Here is a 26,491-nt window from a genome sequence, read left to right on the forward strand (position 1 = left end):
GCATTTATTATAAAAGGCTTGTATCCACTGAAAAAGCCTATGAAAGGAAATGGAAGAAAGATCTTTCTTCACCCCCAACCACTGCCCCCCCCCCAAAAAAAACCAAACAAACACCTAGTCTGCTTCTTGTCTTTAAAAGCCTCAATTAGGGGTGGAGGGACATCATGGACAAAATATACCACAGTCAACTGGAGCTTAACTTGAATACCTGTATACCTGATTTTTTTTTTTTTTTGCCAATTGGATCTGGCCATGGACCATAATAAATTGAACTGAAACACCAGTCATGAGGATGCCATTTGGTTGCCTGCCTGAGCATGACAACTGGCAAAACTGGAGGCAGGGACCTGGGGAGGGGCACAACATCAGCAGCATTTCCAGCAATTCTTAATCTACCTTACATTACATCAATTTTTGTCCTTGGAAGTGATGTAATGATGCAGATGACATCACTATTTTTTTATTTTTGCCTCACCATCACAACAGAGCCTGTGGGTGGGGGATTCTCCACCCTGACCAGAGGACTTGCATGCCTATTGCGAAAGATGTACATACTGTAGTTCACAATGGAATGTGGAGGAGAAGGTGACTTTCTGAACACCCCCTACACACTGTACGGAAAGAGAAAGTGGGAAAATATGTCTACCAACTCGTCCTTGAAATTTGCCATTAGACCAGACTTTAGGATTTTAAGTCATTTATTGCTATGTTATGCTATGTCAATTTTATTTGGTTAAATGTCATGTTTTATTATAAAAAAATACAGTTAGGTTTTCCAGGAACCAGCAGTTACGTAATAAACTGCATCATCCTACTTTACCCTGCTGGACAGGATCGAATGGAGCACATTATTCTACCTATGCCTAAGGCTGCAATATATAGACAAAGGCACTATAGGTAGACACTTGAGAATTGCAAAACACCAGTTTGCTAGGAGTCTTATTGAATCATGCCTTGTTTAAAAACCTCTTAATCAAAAACCATGTTGAGTAACATCCTTCTGTGTATGTGTGAATCTTATCTGATGAATTCTTGCTCAAAGAATTCATGCACCAAGTGCTATATTTATTATCTTCTTCCTGACAAAAGTTGCCTAGTTCAGTATGAATTTACCAGTTTGAAAATGTGTTAGAGTAAAATCAGTAAAGAAGGAAAAACCTTTCAAATGCCTAATTTATCCTGTTCTTAACAGAAGTTTTCATTAATGCTGAAGGGGAAATAGAAATGTATGTGGAATCAGAAACATATGCTCCAAAGCAAACTTAATTTTTAAAGAAACATTCTATGTTCATTTATCAAAATGCAGCCATTTACATGATAACAACTTATGTCAACAGTGTTTTTTAAATTTATTACACTAAAATGCTACAAATTGCAGTAAATTATTAGTAAACTAAGCAGAACATGTGTGTCCGCTATTAGGCTCTCTGCCTATAGAGCACCCTGGAGACCATTGTGGAAGGGAAGTTCAATACAGAAACAAATATGAAACAGGGGAATAATTCAGTGTTGGAAGAATGGAGGTCTTATTTTGCCTATATACCTTATCACATCTCTGGCGAGCAATAAGCTAGAGTGCCCTGAAATAGCATACAGTATATGCGTCTAGTTCCAAGCAGGATTTCTTAGTGAAGTCTGCCATGCAAGTGTTAAGAATTACTCCACACGATCCAATCAGCATGAATAGCCAGTTCATTTGTAAGGACCATCCATCAAAACTTGGTTTACCAAGTAAGAGTCCCATTGCCTATTTATCATACACTATATATATTTGAACAGACGCTTGGCAAACTCCTTTCAGAAGGAACACCCATGGATAATATACAAGCTTACTCTATGTTCTTGAAATGTGTCCAAGTTACCTTTAAACACTGCATAATGGCTAGTAAAATATAATTCCAAAGCACTAATTTATCATTACAACCTATTGGTTCAAGAGGAAACACAGGCTCAGCTTTTGTAACTCTCAGTGATAATCAAAAGCATGAGATTGGTTTGCCCAGCCAAGTATGATGAGAAATCGGCCCCTCCCAGCCAAGCTGGCATCGCCAGTGATAGGCTGGGGGCCGTCAGTTGCCGGCCCGGAAGGAGGGAGGGCTTACTGTTTGTCCCGGGCATCCGGGAGCTTGCTCTGGGCATGGTGTCGGGGCTATATAAGCCCCGGCCCCGCCCAGAAGCACGGAGTTGTTTTTTGGCTCTCTGCCCGCCCACCCTTTGGCAGTACAGGTTGATTACCGGTCGCCTTATTAGGGGCCAGGTAGGAATTTTTTCATCTTCACAGAATTGGCCTATGTGGAGTTGTTTTTTGCCTACCTTGTACTGCTTTGTAGTGTTAGGAAGCTTGGAAGGAGTTTTGTTAGTTCGGTCGCTAGGCAGGATGAGGTATTGGCCACAGTGTTTTCAGAGGAGCACCTATGGCTCAGCACTAGTTGGTGCGGGTGGTCTGTATGAACTGCAGATGGGCTGTACGGCTCAATGCGGGGAGTGCAGATCACGGCAAAGCCTCACCAGGGCAGATATTTCCATGAGGGATTGAGGCTAGCCCAGGTGGAGGCGGGCTTTGGGCCTGGCCGCTCAGCACCAGCCAGAATACGGGACTTGTGCTGGGGGCAGGGTGGTTCGCCCTCCCAGGACAAGGTGGTGTCATGGGGTTGACCCCAGGGCTTGTCCTGTTAGGCCATACCCCTGCTCATTCTAAGTTTGCTCAAGTTTGTTTCCAATAAAGCGGCCCAGTTTTATCCAACACACTGTGTCAGCCTCTTCATTCCGACCTGGGGGGGCAACTACTTTAACCATAATTGCAACAGCAACCAAATGAATTTTGATTACCATTACTTTTAATTTTGCCTAAACTATGCCTCACAGGAATCTGTTTCTTCAGCCAAAATATATTTTAAACAAGTCCACCTTGTAATGAATATAGGATTGAAGTTTCAGGTGATTGAAGTTTCAGGTTGGATGCCATATTCTTGACGAAAATACACTACAAATAGATTATTATTTACAAAAGTTATTTTTCTTTGTTGGGAGTTCAATAGACATGTGTACCAGCAGAACAGTTCCAAACTGGGACTTGGACTTTTGGATTCAGAATTTTAAAAATGTGTAATTTCTGAATCTCTGGAATTCTCTTAAAGGTCATACAAGAAAACTACCTTCCAAGGCAAAAAATAAGGCAAACTGTTTTTTTTTTTCCCAAAAGCCCCCCTTTCCTAGAACCAGTGGCAAATAACTGAACAGATTCAGTAAGTGCACAACAACAGCCACACTTTCCAGGTTGCAGGGTCTGGGCATCAAGCAATAACTGCAGTCTGGCAATCAAAACCCTGAACACTGCAAAGAGTCACCAGGGCAGTACTGAGCAGGGCACAGTGGAGCAGAGGCCAGCTGGTGCTGGGAGACAGACATATTTGCAGAGCAGAACTGGCAGAATGAGTGGTACAGATGCCAGATGGTGGGAGAACAGCAGGCAACCACTCCAACAATATTGGGACACAGGGAGGGCTGTGTCAGCATGCAGAACATTAATCTACAGCAAATGGTTATGGGATAGCAGTGGGATTATAAAGCAGTTATAACTGCTTTGGATCCGTAAAGGAACATTATAAAAGTGCTTTCTGATGACTGTACCAGCCTGCTTTGAAATTCCATAAGTGCAGACAGACATCAGTTCTAGGCCTTGCTCTCCTCCTGAGCCCACCTTCCACAGTAAAAACCACAGAAAACCCTATCAGCAACATGAATATCACTATCTTTGAGGACAGGCTGTCTGGAGATTATGTTATACTTTCATTTTCCAGGCAGCTCTGCCTACTTCCAATGGGATTCCAGATATTCAAAATTATCCCTGAATATATGGAATTATAAAATTTTGAATTTGGAAATATTTGGTGAATTATGAATATTTTCAAATCTGATTTGCATGTCATTAAAGCATGGCTGTAGAGAAAACAAGTCCTGCAATATAAGAGCAGGAACAAATTTAAAAGTAGCTCAGGTGTTTAATGTCTAGAAACTTGTCAGGAAAGTTAAATAACAGAGAGTCCAGAGGCAAGGTACTCTTAAGGAAGGTGACAGAATGTTCAGTGGCCTAAGAAATAGGAATTTGAGGGATGAGATGTTTAAAAAGGAAAACACAGGAAGCAATAAAGAAAGAGACACAGTTAGTTGAGGAAAAGGCATGAGCTGTAGGACAAATGGGAGTTGCTATCACCTTCTATATATAATTCCCTAATGGTGGTGCTCTCCCATTGGCTTAGGGGTGAATTCAATACACTCCATAAGCAATTGGCCCTCCATTGGCTGACTCCCCTGCCCTTGCTTACTTCAGGCCCAGGAATGTTGAACAAACTGCCCAAACACTCTTACCTCAGAAACAGACACATCTCTGATGCTTCTCTGTGTCTTCTATATTAACTGGCCTCAGAAAGGGCTGCTGCTCTACTGCGGCCTCACAAAAGATGTTGTGGCTGCTGCCAGCAACAGACCTCTGCTGCCCAATCAATGGCCCACACAGACAGCCTCCCAGCACACATAGCCTCCAAAGGCCACCAAAATAGTCAGGGAGCCATCACTGCCATTGCAATGCAACTAGCTGGCAAGGACTAGCTCTGGGAGTGTTTTCTCAGGGGCCATGATGGCTGCCTCTTTTCTGTCACTCCCTCCCTCCCTCCTTCCCTCAGTCTTGCCCCAGGACACATTAAGATTGGGCCAATGGGAAAACTGCTAGCAAGAGTTGCTTCTGTCAGTAAAAGAAGAGCACTCAGTAGGCTTGCCAACCCTCCCACCCTGGCGGGGGACCCCAGGATTTCCACCCTCTTCCCCCGCTCCCCAAAAAAACCGAAGCGGGGGGAGAGGGGGGAAACTGCGCCAAGGAGCTTGGCCCGGTGAGTGGCAGGGGCGGCGGGACTGCGGCGATTGTCCCGAGCTGGCCGCCCTCTGGCCGCTTTTGGCTTTGCTCCCCCCCCTTCAGCGGCTCCCGCGGGGAGGAAGGGGCGTCTGGGCCGGGCTGGGCTCCGAGCCCCCTTCAGCCGCGGAGAAGGAGGCGCCGAGAGCGGTTCGGGCGCGTCCCCGCCGGCCTCGCTGCTGCTGACCAACTGCTGCTTCCGGATGGCTGGCGTTCCTGCGGGCTGGCGGGCGGCTCAGTCCTCCTTTCTTCCATCTGGCAGGCGAAGGGGGCGAGGGAGAGAAGAGGCGAGAGAGAAGGAGCGGGGGCAGCTCGGCAGCGCCGCCTTATCCGGGCCAGAGGCAGAGCCGGCCGCGGGCAGCCTGCCTCGTCACACGTGTGTGCGTTGGGGGATGAAATAAACAATAAACAGGGCCCGGTGAGTGGCAGTGGGGCGCTGTGGGGCAGCAGGCTGGCTGGCAGGGCTGGCCGCTTTTGGCCTTGCTCCCTCCCCCTCCGGTGGCTCCTGCGGGGGGGAGGGGGCGTCTGGGCCATCCCTTTAAATTCAGTTATGCTTGCCACACCCTTGCTCCGGGCTCCGCCCCAATGTCTCCTGGCTCCACCCCCAAAGTCCCCAGATATTTCTTGTATTGGACTTGGCAACCCTAGCACTCAGCGAAACATAATGCCATAGAATTCACTATCCAAAGCAGTTATCTTCTCCAGGAGGAGAGAGATTTGTTGTTTGGAGTTCAGTTGTGATCCCAAGAGATCTTCAGGCTCCACATGGATGTTGGCTATCCTAGGCCTGACAACACCCTCTGGGTGACTTGATGCCACCTGACTAGCATGACTTAACTAGGCCTGGTTGTTTGCTCCTGTTCAACAGCAGCCCCCTGACGGCCAGTGTGACTTAGCAGTAGCAGTTGTCAACTCCAGGTTGGCAAATTCCTGGAGATTTGAGGGGTGGAGCCTGAAGATGGAAGGGTTTGAGGAGAGATGGGACTTCAGACAGTACAATGCCATAGATTCCATCCTCCAAACCAGCCATTTCTTCCTGGGAACCAATGTTGCCAATCTGTAGGTGATGGCTGGAGATCATTCAGAATTATAACTGCTTTCCAGATGGCAGATATCAGCTCCCCTTGAGGTTGGGGGAAGTGAATGCCTTCACTCGGGTGGGTGGGAAGACAGCAAGGGGGGCACTTGCCCAGAGTCTCCTTCTAGAGCTCATTGTATTTTTATTCACAACAGGCCTTATTGCTAGTATATTATAAGAAAAGAAGACTGAGTGGCAAGAAAAGAGTGCTGTGTAGGCAGGGAGATTGATAGAAGCTAGATGGAGTAGTGGTGATCTGAAAAACAAAGATCTGAGGAAATTATGGGTGGTGGAAAGTAAAGAGTTAAAGAAATAAAGGATCAAGAAGAAAGTGGTGCATTTCAGTCTTTAAAAAGGCACTTACCAGAAAAAAAGAGGTTACAATTCCATATACCTGTTTTCAACTTTGGTTGTCTGTTATGAACGAATATGAAATCAAAGTATTAACCTGGGCTTGTTATTGCCATATGATTTATGCTGCCCGGTTGTGGCTCCTTTAATATTTACCAGATGCTGACACCATGAGGTAATGTGAAGAATGTTTTTTGTAACTGCAGCTAGAATACCTACAGCTGTTTATGAGCAATCAATTCCAACATCCAACTGACCGCTTTCTAATCCTGAAGGCTTTATAGTTACAGTGGTTACCACCATGGGGAAGGGATGTATGAAGACACAGCATTCTGAAAGATTATGAGGGCAGCAATCCTAAATAGGTCTACTTTATTCAAGAGGGCTAACTCCCATGAAAGTGTTCTTAGAAGTACAGCCTAAATCTGTAAGATATTTGTACGTTTAGAAATGACAGGAGCATTAGTTTCTTCTATGTGGATAATTTTAAAAATGAAGATGGTGAAAAATTGCTTTACACTTAAATATTGCTTCCATATTTAATATCTAACACTGTTTTGGTATTCAGGACACATTATTAAATATAAGCATACTATGACTAAGAACATAAGAGAAGCCATGTTGGATCAGGCCAATGGCCCATCCAGTCCAACACTCTGTGTCACACAGTGGCCAAAATATACACACACACACACACAGAGGCTAATAGCCACTGATGGACCTCTGCTCCATATTTTTATCCAATCCCCTCTTGAAGCTGGCTATGCTTGTAGCTGCCACCATCTCCTGTGGCAGTGAATTCCACATGTTAATCACCCTTTGGGTGAAGAAGTATTTCCTTCTATCCGTTCTAACCTGACTGCTCAGCAATTTCATTGAATGCCAACGAGTTCTTGTATTGTGAGAAAGGGAGAAAAGGACTTCTTTCTCTATTTTCTCCATCCCATCCATAATCTTGTAAACCTCTATCATGTCACCCCGCAGTCGACGTTTCTCCAAACTAAAGAGCCCCAAGTGTTTTAATCTTTCTTCATAGGGAAAGTGTTCCAAACCTTTAATCTTTCTAGTTGCCCTTTTCTGCACTTTTTCCAATGCTATAATAGCCTTTTTTGGTGTAGTGGTTAAGTGTGCGGACTCTTATCTTGGAGAACCGGGTTTGATTCCCCACTCCTCCACTTGCACCTGCTGAAATGGCCTTGGGTCAGCCATAGCTCTGGCAGAGGTTGTCCTTGAAAGGGCACCTGCTGTGAGAGCCCTCTCCAGCCCCACCCACCTCACAGGGTGTCTGTTGGTGGAAGGTAAAGGAGATTGTGAGCTGCTCTGAGACTCTTTGGAGTGGAGGGCAGGATATAAATCCAATATCTTCTTCCTCTTCTTTCTGAGGTGTGGTGACCAGAATTGCCCACAGTACTCCAAATGAGACTGCACCATCAATTTATACAGGGGCATTATGATACTGGCTGATTTGTTTTCAATTCCCTTCCTAATAATTCCCAGCATGGCGTTGGCCTTTTTTATTGCAATTGCACACTGACTAAAACGATCATGGTCATAAGGAATTGCTGTGAGTTGCAGCACAGTGCTGGGACCTGGTCTATTACCCACCTGCCATTGCCTAACTGTTCTGAATCACGAAGAAGCTGGACAGCCTAGGGCAGGGGTGTCAAACATGTGGCCCAGGGGCCAAATCAGGCCCCTGGAGGGCTCCTATTAGGCCTCCAAGCAACTGGCTGTCATCTGCTTCCTTCTCCCTCTCTCTTGCTTCCTTCTGCATGAGAGCTTGCTTTGCAAGGTTTGCTATATCACACAGGAGCTAAAGAGCAAAACCTCTATTTTCTCCATTGGCTGAGGCTCCTCCCTTTGAAAGGAAGGCAGGGAGGCAGAACTTGCTTTGCCAGGCTTTCAATCACACAGCAAAGCTACTGAGCCAAACCTCTCTTCTTTTGATTGACTGAGGCTCCTCCCCCTCCTGGTCCTCTGGGGAAGGAAGGAAAGAGCCAGAGCTTCCTTTGCTTAGTTCCCTGGATCCCAAGAGCGAAATACAAAGAAAGCACCTTTAAGACCAACTAGTGCTAATGTTTTAAGCATGTAAGTTTAAAAAAAAAAAAAAATCTTTGTGTTTGTGTCCTTTATAACATTTATATCTTTGCTACCTTATCTTAAATAGGTACACATATGGCCCAGCCTGACATGGCCCGGTCCAACAAGGTCTCATTTATGTCAGATCCGGCCCTCTTCACAAATGAGTTCAACCTAGGGGATATATAGCTAACTGCTAAGGACATTGGGGCTTTCTTTGAAATTAGAAGTTCAAGAGTAATTTTTCATAAATCATTTAAACATTGTCTACGTCCCTTGGGTTTTCCTATTAGTTCTTCTAGCTGCAAATTAGTTGAACCACCCTTCAGACTTTTAATGAAAAATTATTGGCCATGGACACAACATTCAGTGCTTATATATGTGATTATTTGTAACATTGTTCAAAGCTGGAACTTTGTGTGTATCCATATTCTAAGGCTAAAAAATGGCTTTTCCATGCCTGTTATATAGGTTTAGAAGCAGGGATGGGCTTTAAGAGACAACCAAGCAGATGATCTATACTATCTTTATAGTGCACACCAGAAATTTAAATCAGCAAAACTGAAGCATTTTGGCAAGGCTTTATCCAATGTGCACCTTCAAAAATATGGATATCGTAAATATGGAACGTGGTGAAATCTATTCAGCTTTCACCACAGACTTTCACTGACTCTTGAAACTCCATATTCTAAAAAAGGATTTCTCAGTGGATAATGGTTCTTACTTTTGGTGACAACTCCCTCTAACCGAATGATGTTGGGATGGTCAAACTGTCCCATGATGCTTGCCTCTCCTAGGAAGTCTCTCCTCTGCTTCTCTGTATAGCCAACCTTCAGAGTTTTGATTGCCACAGAAATTTCCTTTTTTGAAGGTAGTTTTAAGCGGCCGCTGCATACTTCTCCAAACTCACCTGCCAATAAAAGAATATCATATGGGGAAGATGTTAGGAGACAGAGTTAATATTAAATGATGATAAAATTGCACATGTGCCCTTTACTTGTACCAGGTATTACTATCCCAACATAGCAGGCCTATTGAACACATGGCTTTGGATTCTATGAATAAGTTCTGTCTATGCTGGATAGTCATTGCCATGGAAGAGAGGATTCAAGTCTATGACTGAAGTTTTCATGTCAGTTAGTTCCTTTGCTTCAAAATGGTAACAATTAAAATTACTGACATTTAAAGCTTTACAGTAGTATATCACAGCAAAAGTTTCTTTAAACAAACTATGTTTTAATAATTATTATCACCCTCATAGTAACTATCAGGAATCCCAAGAAACTGACTACTTAACTGACTGACAGTCAAATTGTGAAATGTCATGCTGTTATTTTCAAATGTTATATCATGTGTACCAGGATTCCAGCAACTACGTGTATCAGGAGGACATGCTGCACATGATGTTTCTGATATACACATTCACCATGTTGTCTGGGGCTAACATATGTATTTTGCATGCACAAATAAGTTTGGCATACATGAAGCACAACATTGAAAATCCAGTTTAAGCACACAGAAGCAGAACATGCCTGCAAAATACACACGTTGCCCCTGTTCAGAGAACATGAAGACTATGAATATTGGAAAGATCTATGCACAGTTGGGAGGCTTCTAGTATGCATGGAAATAACATCTGAAAAGTCTATTAGATTAGGGATCAATAGTCATGTGCTAAATATTCCCAAAACTTGCTGGACAGATGAATAGACAGAAATCCTTGAATCATACAAACAACAGTGACCAGCACAGTATTCCCTGTAATTGAGTAATCAGTCTTCCTTCCTTTCAGGAATTACATCTACCTTGAGGAGTGAAAGATCAGTTACTTTTCACATTTCTAAATTCTTGGACAGTTCTGTCTTTGGAGACAGGAAGTGTTGATACTTTGTATAATGTATACATGGCTAACTTAGGGGGATAGATCAAGAAGAACATGTGCCATATGATAGTATGGCAATTTTTTTGAATCTTTACAAACATGCTCAGAATTTCTTCTAACATCTTTAAAAAGCCAGCTTTTCCACAAGCCAGCAGCAGTATTTGAACAAGTGCAAGGTGTCATTAAAATTGTACAGAAGAGCATAAAAGGAGAAAATATCATGTATAGTTTGAACTGCAACATGTTGTATTTTCTTTTTAATTGGTTGCATGTCACAAAGGTCATTCTGTCTGAAAACTATTTTTTCTGCATTTTTCTGATAATTTTGAGGTGCCAACATATATTTAGTAAAGTACATTGCTGTAACAATGTAAGAATTCTAATGAATAAAATCCTGACCTCTGTAAGCCACATGCTTTACCGAGAACAAACATTGCTCTTTTTTTCAAATATTAGCATTAGATTGATAGTTAAGAAACCTGCTGGGTTAAAAAAAATACTCAAAGCATAATACTAGATAGAAAAAAGGTGCGGGACATATTGCAACCCATCTTCTAACACCTTAAGTGTTGCATTTTCTTTTATTTGTTATCTTAATGGTTTGAACAGATATGAGCTATTAGTCTTCTACACCTACAGTATGACAGCCAGAATAGCCCTTCTTTAGGATTTGAACAAACTTGATTGTTAAGACCATGAATTCTTCACTGTAAAAGGTGTGTATGGGTTTTGATGTCTGCTAGTCAGGAAAAGAGGGCAACTTTCCATTTCCTGCTATACTATTGAGCATAAATTACATTGATAAAGAGAATAAATTACATTGATTAATGTTTTAAAAAGTAAAAACTAAATTTGTCATCACTACACCCCGAAACTTATTAGCTTGATTACCTTGATTTTCAAAAGCATACCACATACACAAAGCTTGCTGGAGTAACTGAGGCCCAAACAGTTTGCCAAAGACTATTTAGTCTTTGAGTCATCTAGTGATTCAGTCCAACACAGTTACCCACCTGAATCTATCTTCTTGGTATGTAGCTATTTAGTATTACATGCATGTTATTACGGTGCTTGCACAGCGGACTACCTTTATATATTATTTAACGTGATAATTTTTAATTCACAACTTTTCAAGAATTTTTAGTAAGTAACTAGCGCTGTAGCCAGTAGAGGGGCACAGGGGCAATACCCCCGATAGAATCTGCAGCACCCCCATCCAATCTTCTCCAGTGTTCCCTTTCACTAAAAGGGAAGATTATGGAAAATTGTGTGGGGGTGCTGCAGTTTCTATAGGGGACATCAGTGCCCCTGTACTCCCTCTGCCCCTATAGAATTTACTTAAAGTAATGCTTAAAAATAATCCAAAGAAAACCTATGGAATGAAGCAGCTACTAAAACAATTGTCTAATTTGAACTTGTTTGCCTAATTCAGGCAACAGCACCATGGGAGAAATGCATCTTTTGCTTCCTCCCATCATTGCTCCCTCTCCACCAGCTCATTTCGAAGCCACTGCACTACTCCAAGGGCTTCTGTCCGCCATTTAAACCTCAACAAGTTTATCCCTAGATAAAGGTATATAATTCCAGTTTTGGTCATGAAACAGAAACAAGTTGAGGCAGTAGCATAATGGCTGCAGGACAGTTTCTTTAGCAAGGCAAGAACAGGCACTCTAGCTTCCATTCAGCTAACAAACTATAAGAAAGCTATCAAACTGTTCTGTGCTACCGTTGCCTCCAAGCTGTGCTACTGAAAGTATAGGAATAACGAGCAGCTATTTTTCTTCTTGATAAATAGTCATTGCTTCACTAATCAGAGAAGAAATGTGGTATAGTGGTTAGAATTTTGTGCTGGGAAGATCAGGGTTTAAATAGTCATTCAGGCTTACCCACATCACAGGGTTGAAGTGAGGAAAAAAATGGAGGTGAAGAAAATCATGGTAAGCTGTTTTGGTTGCACATCAGGGAGAAAGGCAGAGTATAAATGAAGTAAACAAATGAATGAATAAAAATCATGATTGAAAAACCCCATTTCAAATTTCCATGAGGCCTACAGAATGCCATATATGAGGAATCCTATAATGCATGAAATAAAGAAAGTTAAAGGCAAAATGAGTGATGTTTAATGAATTGAGTATTGGGAAGTCACAGTTCAATTATGCTTTCACCTGTTCATTAAACTGGAGTAGCTGTTATCTCAGTATCAGGCCTCTTGTCTGTGAAATGGGCATCATGAAACATTTGTCAAGATTTACAAGAAAAAGAGACATTTGTAATTTTTGACTACTCAGAAAGGCTTCTTCTTCTGCTGCTGCTGCTGCTACTGCAGTACTATGCAGAACTACAGAGTAATAGTAGTAATAATATTTTGTCTTTTAAAAATAGAGTACATGATCCCAGCTAGGCACAACCTTGATTTCTGATCTTTACAATGAAAGGTCATAAAAGCTCTCCTTGGAAAAAAAAAAGGTAACACTTTAATTTCATTGCAAATCAGATCCACACATGACAGGACTTTGTTTTTCATTTAGACTGATTGGGAACAGAAGGTTGTAGGTACATATTACTCGAACAACTTTACATAATTTAAATTTATTCAAGTGATAGTGGACATTTCTATTAATTCAGACACTTGCTGCCTCAATCAATTGCATTGTGTTGAGAATTTGCACACAGATGAGTTTGCGATATAATGGTTTCCCCTCTTTGGTATGCTTTAAATCACAATTCTGCAATGCAAAAAGGGCCTCCCTGACATTCTCTTTCCTGTTCAGATAAGACAAATGCCTTGTGGGAGCTTTGTGAGTCTTAGGCATTTTGTGTTGAATCTCTCATTGAAGAAAACTAGGTTATCTATCACAGTTAGGATGTACAAATTCAGAATGAATGACCTAAGTTCAACAAAGAATGTAAAGTATATTTTCATTCATGTAAAAGGTGATTAGTACGGTACATTTATTTAGATGAATATAAGAACAGAATAACATTTCACAGAAATTAACTACAGAACCAGGACCTGACATGTATTTCACTTCATTACAGTCATATTTACACAAGAGATCAAATACATGCTTACCTTGTCAGTTAGACATGTTATAGTCATAGAAATCGACATGGGGAAATACTGCTATTTCCTTGTTTCTGTTTTCATGCGCTTTCAAGGAAAAGGTGTTGTATGTAAAGTTTAATTTAGCTTTAGAGGAGTAGAAGAAAGGTAGGTTTTTGTACCCCACTTTTATGTACTTTAAGGAGTCATAAAGTAGCTTACCATCACCTCCCTTCCTCTCTCCACAACAGGCACCTTGTGAAATAGGTGAAATATAATTCTGAGAGAACTGTGACTGACCCAAGGTCAGCAGGCTTCATGTGAAGGAGTGGGGAATCAAACCCAGTTCTTCAGATTACAGTCTGACAGTCTTAACCATTTCACCACACTGGCTTTAGTACTCATGTAGCTGTACTTAATACTGATGTAACTAACACGAATTTGAGCAGACTTCGGAGGATGATGGAAGACAGGAGGGCCTGGCGTGACTTTGTCCATGGGGTAGCAAAGAGTCAGACTTGACTGTGCGACTGAACAACAACAAAAGTTGTACTTAAAGACAAAAATATCATGCAAAATTATTTTGAATGTTACAAGAACTTTAAAGAATTGTTGTCATATCTTTTCAGATCTGCCAGCCCTGATGAATGTAGCATGAATTTCATTCCACAGAAAATATTTACAAATATCTGTTGGAGAACTCTGTTTTTCCTGAACCATCATTATATTTTCCCAGCAATCTGAGAAGTCCTTAGAATACGGTATATGCTCCTAATTTGGCCCTGCTGATTAAGTTTACTCAAATACATTCTTCAGCTTGTGTTCATGAACAACATCCATGATTCAAACTTCGTAGGTTCCAATATTCTAATGGAAGAAGGGCTATCTATTCTCTGTCTCCTCAAGGACTGCTTGCACAGACTGATGACAGATTCCAGTATTTTAAGAAATATGTTTTCATTATCTTCCATACCTTCAAAAGTCTGATGGCTATTGAAAGTCCTTGTGTGGAACAGGTTGTATCCTGACCTTATTATTAATAAACTGTTTGAAAAGTTTTTTAAAAACAGTGGGGAAAGAGCACTTGCAGATTTGATTCACATACGTTACGTATATACAACTTGTGTCCAAAGACATCATATACAGATTCCCAGTAGGATCCCAGTACACATCCTGTTTTCCTTGAGTATACAAAACAGAGAAGATCACAGGCACCTGACAAAATACCATAAGTAGTAGCAGCTGCGGTGCATTTTGATTGGTGGGTTACAAGTTCAGCAGGCCTTCTGTAGACACTGTATGAATGTAAGATGTAGCTCCAAAATCTTATTTCTGACTTAGCCAGACCATTGTTCTGGTGCTAGGTGGGATTTCAACTTCAATATTTGGAAAGACAGGGTATGTATCTTTTAACAACCGCCCCACCCCCCCCAAAAATTGGTTTCTACCTGAACATTTCTACATCGCATGCCATTTCCAAGGATGGCTAGAGCAGTTCTTCAGGAGGCCCAAAAGGATATATCGATAGGGATATGGCAAAGATACATTTATGAATACAGCTCTGGTCACAGATCTCTGGATATACAAAGGCTCCACCTTCTGGTGTCCATTAAAAATGTTGCAGAAAATGCTTATTTTCTTGTTTGTGACCTTGAGGCTGTTCTGAAAAAGACACCCAAAATATAAAGTGCATTTGAAAGCATTTTTATGTGTCTTTGTTCCTAGTGAGTGGAATACAGTAGTAGTGGTGGTGGTGGTGGTAGGGAGAGAAGGGAATCTCTGTTGTAAATCTAAGCAGTCTAAACACAGTTTATAAGGAATGCCCATCCCGGTTTTACTTAGAAACTGTACAACACTTCACACTGCTGGGTGTTGTCAACTGACCTATGGCACCAATTATGAAAAGTATCATTTTAATACGTTTTAAAAGCATCGTACAGCTTTTTAAATGAATGTATTAGCAACTGTTTTATAGACAGCTGCTGAAGCATCTATTGCCACTCTGAGAAACTGAACCAGTTAGCACAGATTGGGTGAAACTGACAAGGATGGTTAGAATACATTCTCTTTCTATCAGACAAGTATTTATTGCAGAAAACAGGCAGCCTAAGGAGCTTACATTGTACCTGAGAAATTCATCAGTACAGAACAAGATATTCTGGGGACTATGCTGGCAGCCTCACTACTTGCTCTTAAATGCATTATCAATCTTATTCTCTGTTCCTAGTTACAAAGAACTGTAGCTAGTGAGGATACGCTATTGCCTGTCTAGATTGAAAATGGTGTAGAACACAGCACTCTTGGGGGTGGGGACAACACATTTTTTAAATGACCCCTTTTTTGGCTTTTTTTTTTTTGCTATTGCTACTTTACTGTGAAGTAAGGTATTATTTAATAATCAATATGGATTTATTAAGATCTGAATCAGTCTCACACATTTCTCTTTGGGTAGCAAATATTTGTTTAAGCAATTTGTTATTGATGCAGGACTTTAACAAAGAAAAAATTATTCCAGGATTTTTTTTTTTTTGCATGGTTGCAGCATGTATGCCAGTTGATGCCTCTTTTCAGAGGTCCACAATTGTGGTAATGAGCTGTTTCGAGTCAGAAGGCTGCATGAAAGCAAGAAAGTCTGCATAGCATTCCCACCAGATTTGCTATTAGAATTCTTTAGAACAAGCACAAGGCTCCAGGTGACTGGAAGCTGGTTAGGCATCTCATAGTCCATAGGGATACAAGCCAGAGAAGAATTTGCTTTCTCCACCTCCTGGAACTGGGCACTTATAGCTGGGTTAGGGAGCTTGGCTGATGGTGTGCACTGGAAGTCAGTATCCTATAGCATAGCAGTGGCAAGGGCTATCAAGGCAGCATTCAGAGGTCGCAGCAAAGGCTGGTAATGTGTGCAAATGCTCCAGTAGCAGTCACATGATAGCATAATAAGGAAAAATGCAAGGGAGAAGGAGATACATGTTTTATGTTAGGCAATGAGAAACATGGCATAGAAATATGGCTGTGCAAAGAACTGAGTTAGGATAGGGTTTATTCTGTGCTTTGTTTACTAGAGGTTGCAGCTTCCTCACAAAATTAACTGAGACCACAGGCTATTTTGGAGCTCACCAATGGGGCTAACCCTGGGCTGGGCTGGGCCCGGTCAGGTAGCTGGACCAGAGAGCTGGTAAGAAATGTCAGATGCTGTTCTGTTGAAGCAGATAAATCACTAAGTTTCCTAACCATTGCCGAGTCTTAAATAGGGGGAAAGCAGCCCTACCCTTCTTGTGTATTCTCTTGCAAGGAGTTAGCTGGGTTCTGATTCTGTAAGGAGTTATGAATATGGGGGCAGCAATTTTGCTTAGCAGAATTATTATTGGTTGCAACTTGGGTGCACCTCCTATGCACACTTGCTATCTATGTCAAAAATAGATCAGCAGGCTTTCTAAAGGGCTGCTGAATCAGGCACTAGAGATGATGAATAACTGAAATAGGCTGGACAGTTGTTTGAGCTCTTTGACAATATTGTTCATTAGAGTAGGTTTCTGTAACCAAGCTCTTTGAATAGAGGAGCTATGGTATTTGAGAAGCCCTGGAACAGCTCAGGCACCCCTGAGTCCCCAGTTATTTGTTAGAGAAGACTTTTTTTCCATATCATTCTGCTCCCCCTCATTTGAATAGTCTGTTCCATGGTCTAGCCCCTGTATGGAGAATCCTGATAGGATTGCACATTTTTTGGTAGTTAAGGGCTGACCATTGGAATAACCTGGTGGCTCTCAAATAGGATCCATTTCTAAATTAATAATAATAATAATAATAATAATAATAATAATAATAATAATAATAATAATAATAATAATCTTTTATTTATATCCCGCCCTCCCCGCCAAGGCAGGCTCAGGGCGGCTCACAAGACATGGTGTGTACCATGATTACAATAAATACAATTAATATGATAAAATACAGTTAAAACACAGTTAGATAAATAAATTAAAACCACTATAAATTGAAGGTGCTACAGTACAACACATATATATCAAGATGGCTAAATGTCACTTTCAGGATTCCACCTTATAAGCCAGTTGAAAGAGGACAGTTTTACAAGCCCTGCGGAACTGCTTAAAGTCCCGCAGGGCTTGCACCTCCTCTGATAGCTGATTCCACCAGTGGGGAGCCATTATTGAGAAGGCCTGCTCCCTTGTTGTTTTCAGTTTGGCCTCCCTTGGTCCAGGGATTTTTAGAAGATTTTGAGAACTAGATCTCAGTGCTCTCTGGGGAACATATGGAAAGAAGCGGTCCCTAAGGTAGGCAGGTCCTCGGCCATATAGGGCTTTAAAGGTGATAACCAGCACCTTGTAACAAACTCGGAACACAATTGGCAGCCAGTGCAGCTCCCGCAGCCTAGGCTGTACATGTTCCCACCGAGGTAGTCCCAATAACAGCCTGGCTGCCGCATTCTGCACTAGCTGCAGTTTCCGAGTTTGGCACAGGGGCAGCCCCATGTAGAGGGCATTACAGTAGTCCAACCTCGAGGTGACCGTTGCATGGATCACTGTTGCCAGGTTGCTACGTTCCAGGAAGGGGGCCAACTGCCTCACCCTCCTAAGATGGAAAAAGGCGGATTTAGCAGTGGCTGCTATCTGTGCCTCCATTGTCAAGGAAGGCTCCAGCAGCACTCCCAGGCTCTTGACCCTGCGCACTGGTATCAGTGACGCACCGTCAAAGGCTGGTAGGGAGATCTCCTCTCCCAGCCCGCCGCGACCTATGCAAAGGACCTCTGTGTTCGCTGGATTCAGCTTCAGCCCACTCAGCTTAATCCAACCTGCTACAGCTTGCAACGCCCGGTCCAGATTTATAGGGACGTCGTCAGTCCGGCCGCCCATCAATAGATAGAGCTGGGTGTCATCAGCGTACTGATGGCAACCCAGCCCGTGCCTCCGGGCAATCTGGGCAAGGGGGCGCATGTAGATGTTAAACAACATCGGGGAGAGATCTGCCCCCTGAGGCACCCCACAATTAAGTAGGTGTCTCTGGGACAGCTCTCCTCCAATTGCCACCTTTTGTCCCCAACCCTCAAGGAAGGAGGAAAGCCACTGTAAGGCTAGTCCCCAAATTCCTGCGTCGGCGAGGCGGCGGGTCAGCAGCTGATGGTCGACCATATTGAACGCAGCCGATAGGTCTAACAACAGCAATACCACCGAGCTGCCTCAATCCAGATGTCGCCGGAGGTCATCCATGAGGGCAACCAACACTGTCTCTGTCCCGTGGCCCGGGCGGAAGCCGGACTGGTATGGGTCTAAGGTGGAAGCGTCATCCAGGAAGCCCTGTAACTGCAACGCCACAGCCCTCTCAATGATTTTGCCCAAAAAGGGCAAATTTGAGACCAGCTGATAGTGAGACAATTCGGCTGAATTTGATGTAACCTTTTTCAGGAGAGGGTGGACCACTGCCTCTTTCAGGGGTGTTGGAAAAGAGCCCACCAAAAGAGATCTATTTATGATGTCCTGTATAGGACATCTTAGCTCCTCCCGGCAGGCCTTAATTAACCAGGAGGGGCATGGGTCCAGATCACAAGTAGTTGGGCATGCAGTGACAAGGATTCTGTCAACTTCCTCCAAGCTGAGTGGGTCGAAGCAGTCCAGGATCAAACCAGAAGACACGCACGGGGCCTCGAGTTCACTTACTGTATCTAATATGACAGGGCAGTCGTGGCGGAGTGACTGGATCTTGTAAGTAAGTAAGTAAGTAAGTAAGTTTATTTTTATATCCCGCCCTCCCCCGCCAAAGGCAGGCTCAGGGCGGCTCACAGACATGTCTGCAAAAAAATTCGCAAAAGCCTCACAGCCTATCTCCAATTCCTTAACATTTGGCTTGCCTTGTGGCAATGTAGTAAAATTCCGAATTATCCTAAATAATTGTGCCAGGCGCGAATTTGCAGATGCAATCTTAGCCGCAAAGTATGTTTTCTTTGTGGCCTTGACTGCCATCTCATAGGACCTCATAAACTCCCTATAAGATGTTCTAGTCACTTTGTCATGGGTACACTGCCATTGCCTCTCTAGCCGTCTGAGACCTCGTTTCAGCTGGCGTAGCTCCGGGGTGTACCACGGAGCCAGCCTAATCCGAGGCCGTAGAGGGCGTCGAGGTGCAATCTCATCAATGGCCCTAGAGAGCTGGCTATTCCAGGTCTCAACCAGGCCACTGAGGGAATAGCCAGAGGGCCAGGGATCCCGCAGAACCATTTGGAACTGTTCCAAATAGGATCCATTGCTAAATTTAGACTTTTGGGGCCCAGCACCATAGTAACAGGCTGCTGGCAGTGTGGCAAAACCAAAACAAAAAGGGGCAGTGAAAATTTCAACTCAGGAGGACCAGGTAACAAAAAAGGCTGAGACAATTGTTTTAGCGGTTGTTTGATGCAGAAAAGATCTAAATACACTTAGGCTGCATCCACACTTTCTTGGATATTGCACTACTATTGTACTACAGCTAATAGTTTGCAGCTAGATTGTCTTGTCCACATGGGACAATCCAGTTTTGAATGATTTCCATGTGCAACAGTAGCATAATATCCAATACTATGTAGCTACAACCACAGTGTTAAAAGAGGACTCACCAGATAATATTTCAACACAAGCAGTTCCAAGAACACAAGTGATCTTGCTGATGCCTTTGCTTGGGAAAAAGAAGATGAGCTAGAAAAAGCAGCTGCAAATCAAAATGGTTTTGCTCCATTCATCATGCAGATAGAAACCTTTTAATAAATGCTTGATCTTTGCAGAAAGTTTTCTTAAGCAAAGTGTTTGCATCTGAAAGGCCCAAAAACATCCTCTACACTGAAATAGGCAGTGACTCACAGTACAGTAATCCTTACCTGCTCCAACAACCTTGTCAATGGCAATACTAGTAGCATCTAGCTCCTTTGCAAACTCATGAACGGCTTGATTGGGATCTTCATAAGTATGTGGATCCACATAAGTTCTGAGGCCTGGAAGTTTTACTGTTTAAAAAATAAAATTGAGGATGATAAGCGAACCCTCAGTAAAAGAGAACCATATACTCAAAAGTTAATGGGTGCATTAAAAAGCATGCACAGTAAACAAAATGAATACTCCACTGTAAACAAAAAACAACTATAGTGAAAGGTACAATATTACTTAGGATCAAAATTTAACCTGATCTCACTGTATAATAACATCAACAAAATAACATTTATTCCCCAGATCTTTCAGGAAAGAGGAATATGAATATATATTATATTATATATCTATATCTCTCTCTCTATATATAAAACCTTGTATTCCCTTTCAGTTTCTGGATACTTTTTTTAATAGGACAAAAAATGTGTTTGTTTCTTCTAGATTTATTTGGCAATACACCAGCACAGAGTTCAGTAGGGGTTAAATGCCTATGCATTTTTGATTACATGTCTATCCTAGCCGTCTCCTCAGGAGCTCAGGGCAGCTGCTGCTTTATCCTGGAAGGTAAGCGAGGGGAACTGATTGGTCCAGGGAATTTTATGGCTGACTAGAGATTTGAACTCAGGTGTCTTCAGTCCTAATCCAGCACTATAACCACTATACTACATCTGTTCTCTCTGTTTGTATTTGTCATACATGGAAGAACAAAAAAATAAGTATTGGAACCAGGAATGCCATGTAACATACTAGGCCAAACTATATTACTGAACTGTTCCTATGTTTTGACAAGGTATTTTCTACAAAAGAAAAGAAGGATTTTTTTCCAAAATGGATTGAAGTATATTCATGCTAGACAAAACTCAGAACTTCTTCATGCAACACATAATTAATTTATAAGAAATGCTTCCACAGATGTGGAAGAACAATGGTTTAGGAGTCTTTCAAAGGGAACAAGGTTCATGGAGGGGAGGTTGATATGGCTAGTAGCTACACTAGCTACAAGTTTACAGGCAGTCCACTTCTGAATGCCAGTTGCCAGGGAATTCACAACAGAAATGAGCTTCCATAAAGGTGAGGCTCCGCACTCACAGAAAACAGGATGCTGTGTCAGGCTGTCTGGTCTAATGCCTTTTGGCACATTCTTATTGCTGTGTGAATTTAATCAAACCACTCACAGGGTTCAGAAATCTTCAGGAAAAATAGCTTCAGAAGTTAAATGACAAAAAGCAAGCTTAAGTGCTAATTTCATTAAACAGCAAATAAAGATTATACTCAGAAAACAGGGGATGTAGCAGCCCGATTTGCCCAGTTTGGCTTGAATTTGTCAGGGCTTGGAAGTTAAGCAGGGTGGCTCATGGTTAGTATTTGGATGGAAGACCACAAAGAAAGATTGAGGCTGGTCCAAAGAGGAAGACAATGGAATGCCCATTTGTGACTTGATGGAACATTCTTTTTAGAGGAGCTGCACTGCAAGGTGGTAGTGTGAGAGTCATGTGAGAGTCTTTCCTGCAAGGTGGTAGTGTGTAAAGAATAATTTTCACTATCATCTTTGAAACAAAAATATAGTTTGAAAGTTGCCAGTCTCCATGTGGGGCCTGAAGTTCTCCTGGAATTAATCTCCAGGTCACAGATTTCCTTTGAGGAAATGGCCAGAAGACACCAGGACCCTGTGGGACCTTTTGCAATTCCACAAGGCCTGAAAGGCAGAGATTTTTCGCTAGGCTTTTGGTTGAAGGCAGTAATAGTTATTATTTGGCTGGCTCCTTTTTCTCCTACCTCCAAATACTTTGTGAGTTTTCTCGCCATCCCCAGTGAGATGCCACGGTAGTCCAGGATCTAAAGACAATCTATAGGGCACCATCTGCATTTTATGAGTTTTTAAAATAATACTAACTAATTCATTGTTATAAATTTTATGTGTTTTTAATCATATTGTACATTGCCCAGAGACCAGAGTGTACTGGGACGGGGTGATCATTTAAAATAATAATAATGGCAGTTTTGTAAGAAGGGCCTATGGCATCATACCTTTGCTGACTTCCCTTCCCTCCACAAACTATACTCTCTCCAGAGCACACCCCTAAATCTCCAGGATTTTTCAAGTCAGAGTTGACAACCCTAATTCAAACACACCCACACCCACAACAGCAAATTACCATCAGCTAAAGGGCTCCCTGCCATTTACTCAGGCTGCATGTTATAGACTCCTTACCCCCAATAAAAAGCAACAGCTATTTAAAGCCCCTAAACAACTGGGAAGAGGGCTGCTGCTGTTCTTTTTAACACTGTTCCTAGAGGTTCTGTCTGTTATCAGATGGCTAGAAATTGCAAAGAGCATAATCCATTTATACCCAGTTATTAATGGCAGTGCATATAGCTAAGTGCATTCTGTCATGAACAGTGTATAATAAACACATGTCCATGTGTTAAGCTGCTCTGCTTTACAGCTTTTCTTTTGTGCATATGCCATGATTTCCATTTCTATTTTGCTGTCTTGAATTGCCCCACAGGTAGCAAAGAAATAGAAAGGGCTTGTCCAGAAGCAGGCAAACAGATTATCTGAGGAGCTGAAATACTGCTCTGTTTGTCTGAAGTGATATTATAGGATATAAAATAAGGCTGCAGGGAACAGTTTAAGGCTGAGACTTTTTCTCAAGCAATTCAGAATCAACTGACTGAAATACACCAGCTGCCATAGGCTGAAGTGCAGAAAGTTTATTACAGTCACGGAAGTTAGTTTATCCTGCTGCAATTAACCCAGAGAATTTCAGTTTCTGTATTTTCATTAGCCTTTTATCAGCTACCTCTGGAAGAATGCCTGGCATCATTGGATTTATACTTCCCTAGTGACAATTTGGAGGGGGGAGGGAAGGGTTGGTTAGTTAGACTTGGAAAGTCCTGTCATAGTTCTAAGCATTAAACAAATAATTATCTTTAAAGAAACAGCTTATTTCCAGTAAAAAGACTGTGAATAATAATATATTTTATCTATTTTACATTCCAGAATAACTGGTAAGGACAAAATCATCAATATAGCCACTTCATAGTGTTGTCAGGTCCTCCTGGCTTCTGGCTGGGGATGGGAGATAGGGATAGGTTTGCCAAATCCAGGTTGGAGATTTGGGGATGGAGCCTGGGGAGGACAGGGACCTCAGTGAGGTGCAATGCCACAGTGACCACCCTCCTACTCCAAAGCATCCATTTTCTCTAAGGGAATTGATCTCCACAGTCTGGGTATAGGTTGTAATTCCAGGAGATCCCCAGGTACCACCTGGAGGCTAACATCCCAACAACTTTAACTGCATGAAGTTGAGGACTTCCAGAAGACTTAATTTGAACCAAGGGTCACTGAGTTTCAGTCTAGAAAGTAGTAATTAAAACAACTTTCTCTAAAACAGGAAATCATTTTTATAAAGGAAACTCTGAGATCTTTTTCTTCGCATTATAACAGGAATCTTAAAAATAAAGAATGGACAGTAAAAGCAAAAATCTAAGTGGATGAATCCATAGCAATGTACCCACAGTGGGCAATTTTTTAAAATAATGATTATGACATTCCACTTTATAGTAGGGTTGCCGATCCCCAGGTGGGGGCAGGGGGTCCCCCGGTTTGGAGGCCCTCCTCCACTTCAGGGCCCTCAGAAAGTGGGGTGGAGGGGAGGGAAATGTCTGCTGGGCACTCCATTATTCCCTAAGGACACTGATTCCCATGGGGAATAATAGAGAATTGATCTACGGGTATCTGGAGCTCCAGGAGGCTGTTTTTTTAGGTAGAGGCACCAAATTTTAAGCATAGCATCCTGTGCCTCTCTTCAAAACACCCTCCAAGTTTCAAAAAGATTGGACAATGGGGTCTAATTCTATGAGCCCCCAAAGAAGGTACCCCATCCTTCATTATTTCCAATGGAGGGAATCCATTTAAAAGGCGTGCGATGCCTTTAAATGTGATGGCCAGGACTCCCTTTGGAATTCAATAGTGCTTGTTGCAACCTTGCTCCTGGCTCCACCCCCAAAGTCTCCAGATATTTCTTGAATTGGACTTGGCAACCCTACTGTATAGGGGTGGGTAAAACAAATTTTAACCAGTTATTTATCTGTGACACATTTAAAATGGCTTTCTGTTTTATATTCTAATTAAATTTGAATAACGAAGACCTCATGATGTGAGGCACATGTCGCTAAATGGATAGCTTAAATCCAGTGTGTTAAATATCAGCGTGGGGCCCTAAGTAGCTGGAACTCACAGCTTGATGCTTGCCATAAAGAAAGTATAGTCACGCTGCTATGGGGGAAAGGCTCTTGAGAAAAACAATTTGGAGTTTCATTTGCCCCAACACAATTGCAATTATGTAAAGGTTTTAATTTCAGCAACCACAAATAAAACCACACAGAAAGAATGAATTCTCAGTCCAGATTTTTAAAAAGAAAGAAAGGAAAAGTGTGTGTGTGGTGGGGAGGAAGAATCTGTAATCAATTGGCAGTGTTTCTGCTACGTGGAAAAAAATATATTACAGGGGGAATAGAATCAAAATGCAATGAATGGGCTATGGAATATAAATAGAAAAGGCAATCCAGATTGTGTGGTTTGGCTGTCAAAGCTATTGTGAGATGTAACTTTACCTGGACTTTAGCTATGGTTAAGGAATCAGGGCCAGAGAATTTTATCCAAGCCCTTTCTTATATGCAGCTCTCTTCCCATCAGATATGTTAAGCATTTCAACTGACAAGGATTAACCTTCATTCAACACAAACTAGGGTTATGATGATCTTGCCCTCTTTCTTCCCTCACATGCAGGATTTTTCCTTTTGTTGTCTTTCTTGCTGAACATCCCCTTCTGTATTTTCTTATTTGTCTATGGCTGTTCTACTTATTCACTTTATACATATAGATGCTGGCCTACCCCAGGGATCTGAGGGTAGAGACACAACCATCTTTTTATACTCTGCTTTGTAATGGCTTTTGAAAGTTCAAAATAAACAAAATATTTTATTTAACTAGGAGAAGAAAAAGGCATGTAAAATCAGCTGTAGGGTGTATGAGGTGAACAGATAATAAAACTGATGTAACTTTTTATTCAAACACTAGATATCTTCTTGTCAACAAGTAAGTGTTTCAGCTATTCAACAAGGTCATTAAAACTTTGAGGAGAGATGTTTTCTTTTCAGTTCTAATTAAACACTCAAGCATAGGTTTCTGATGGATATGTAAAGTTTAGAGGACAGGAATATACAACCAAGTCCCCCAAATCTTTCTTCAAATAAATCAAGAATCATTCCATTTTTCTAGAAGCTATTTCCCTTTTCCACTGGGCAGGAATCACTTTTGTTACAGCCCTCATTTCTGAGGTAAGCTGGGCAAAAGGTTATATGGTTAGGCAAAAGGGGACCAGTAGCTAAATGGTTGGTTCTGGCACAGCATGTCCACTTGCACTAAACTTCTTGTACAAGTGGAAATGCAAGAAAAATACTGTTGTAGTTGCTTGCGCTGTCAAACTTATTGTAGCCCCACTTGTGTTACAAAGTTTCAGGAAGTGAACCTAGCTATTTCTTCACTCTCACAATGATTCCCTGAAGTACAATATGGGAGATGGAGGACATTAGTGCACAATGTGTATGTCACTGTGCATATGAGAAAACTGTTGGAGTTTTTAGCATGCCTGGACATTGAGGAGTGCTACATCACTCAATGTGTATAGGTAGGGCTTTCTTTTTTCTTTGTTTTTAGCAGGAATGCACAGGAATGCAGTTCCAGCTGGCTTGGCATAAGGGGGTATGGCATACTATGCAAATAAGTTTCTGCTGGGCTTTTTCTACAAAAAAGGCCCTGTGTTTAGGTATTATCTCCTTGAATGGGGTTCCTCTCTGTCTTAACCTGGGAGCTGCCCTGACTCCTCCATTCTTCCTCACTTTGTCCTCTCTCTCTCTCTTTTGATGACCTTCCATAGGGACACATGTTTCTGGAGGTCTATCCTGTAGATACAGTACCCTCATACTCCCACACACATGATGCTGGACCAGCTGATCATTTGTGATAGGGAAAGCAATCTTTAGACCACGCCTGTTTTCTCTTTGATTGCAACCTGAATGTTAACTAGATCTACCTAAATAAATGTAAGTTTACTTTTTTTTTTTTTTTGCAATATACCTTTTGGGAAATTTATTTATTGCACTCAGGATCATGCACCTGTACATAAGGTGTTCCAGTAGATCATTGAAATCCCATATTTTGGAACACCAATCACAG

At 42.0% G+C, this 26,491-nt stretch overlaps 1 protein-coding gene across 2 annotated transcripts in view; it reads right to left on the reverse strand.

The window, feature by feature from the left end:
• Positions 1-26,491, reverse strand: part of EPHA3 (EPH receptor A3) — a 364,789-nt gene that overhangs the window by 35,079 nt on the left and 303,219 nt on the right. For both annotated transcript variants that reach the window (XM_060234514.1, XM_060234513.1), the window contains exons 10-11: positions 20,202-20,327; positions 9,139-9,324 (exon numbers count right to left, since the gene is read on the reverse strand). In XM_060234514.1, coding sequence (XP_060090497.1) covers positions 9,139-9,324; positions 20,202-20,327 — 312 coding nt within the window. The remainder of the gene's footprint in view (positions 1-9,138; positions 9,325-20,201; positions 20,328-26,491) is intronic.

The sequence above is a fragment of the Heteronotia binoei genome, chromosome 3 (genome assembly GCF_032191835.1).
Source record: "Heteronotia binoei isolate CCM8104 ecotype False Entrance Well chromosome 3, APGP_CSIRO_Hbin_v1, whole genome shotgun sequence".
NCBI classification, from domain to species: Eukaryota; Metazoa; Chordata; class Lepidosauria; order Squamata; family Gekkonidae; genus Heteronotia; species Heteronotia binoei.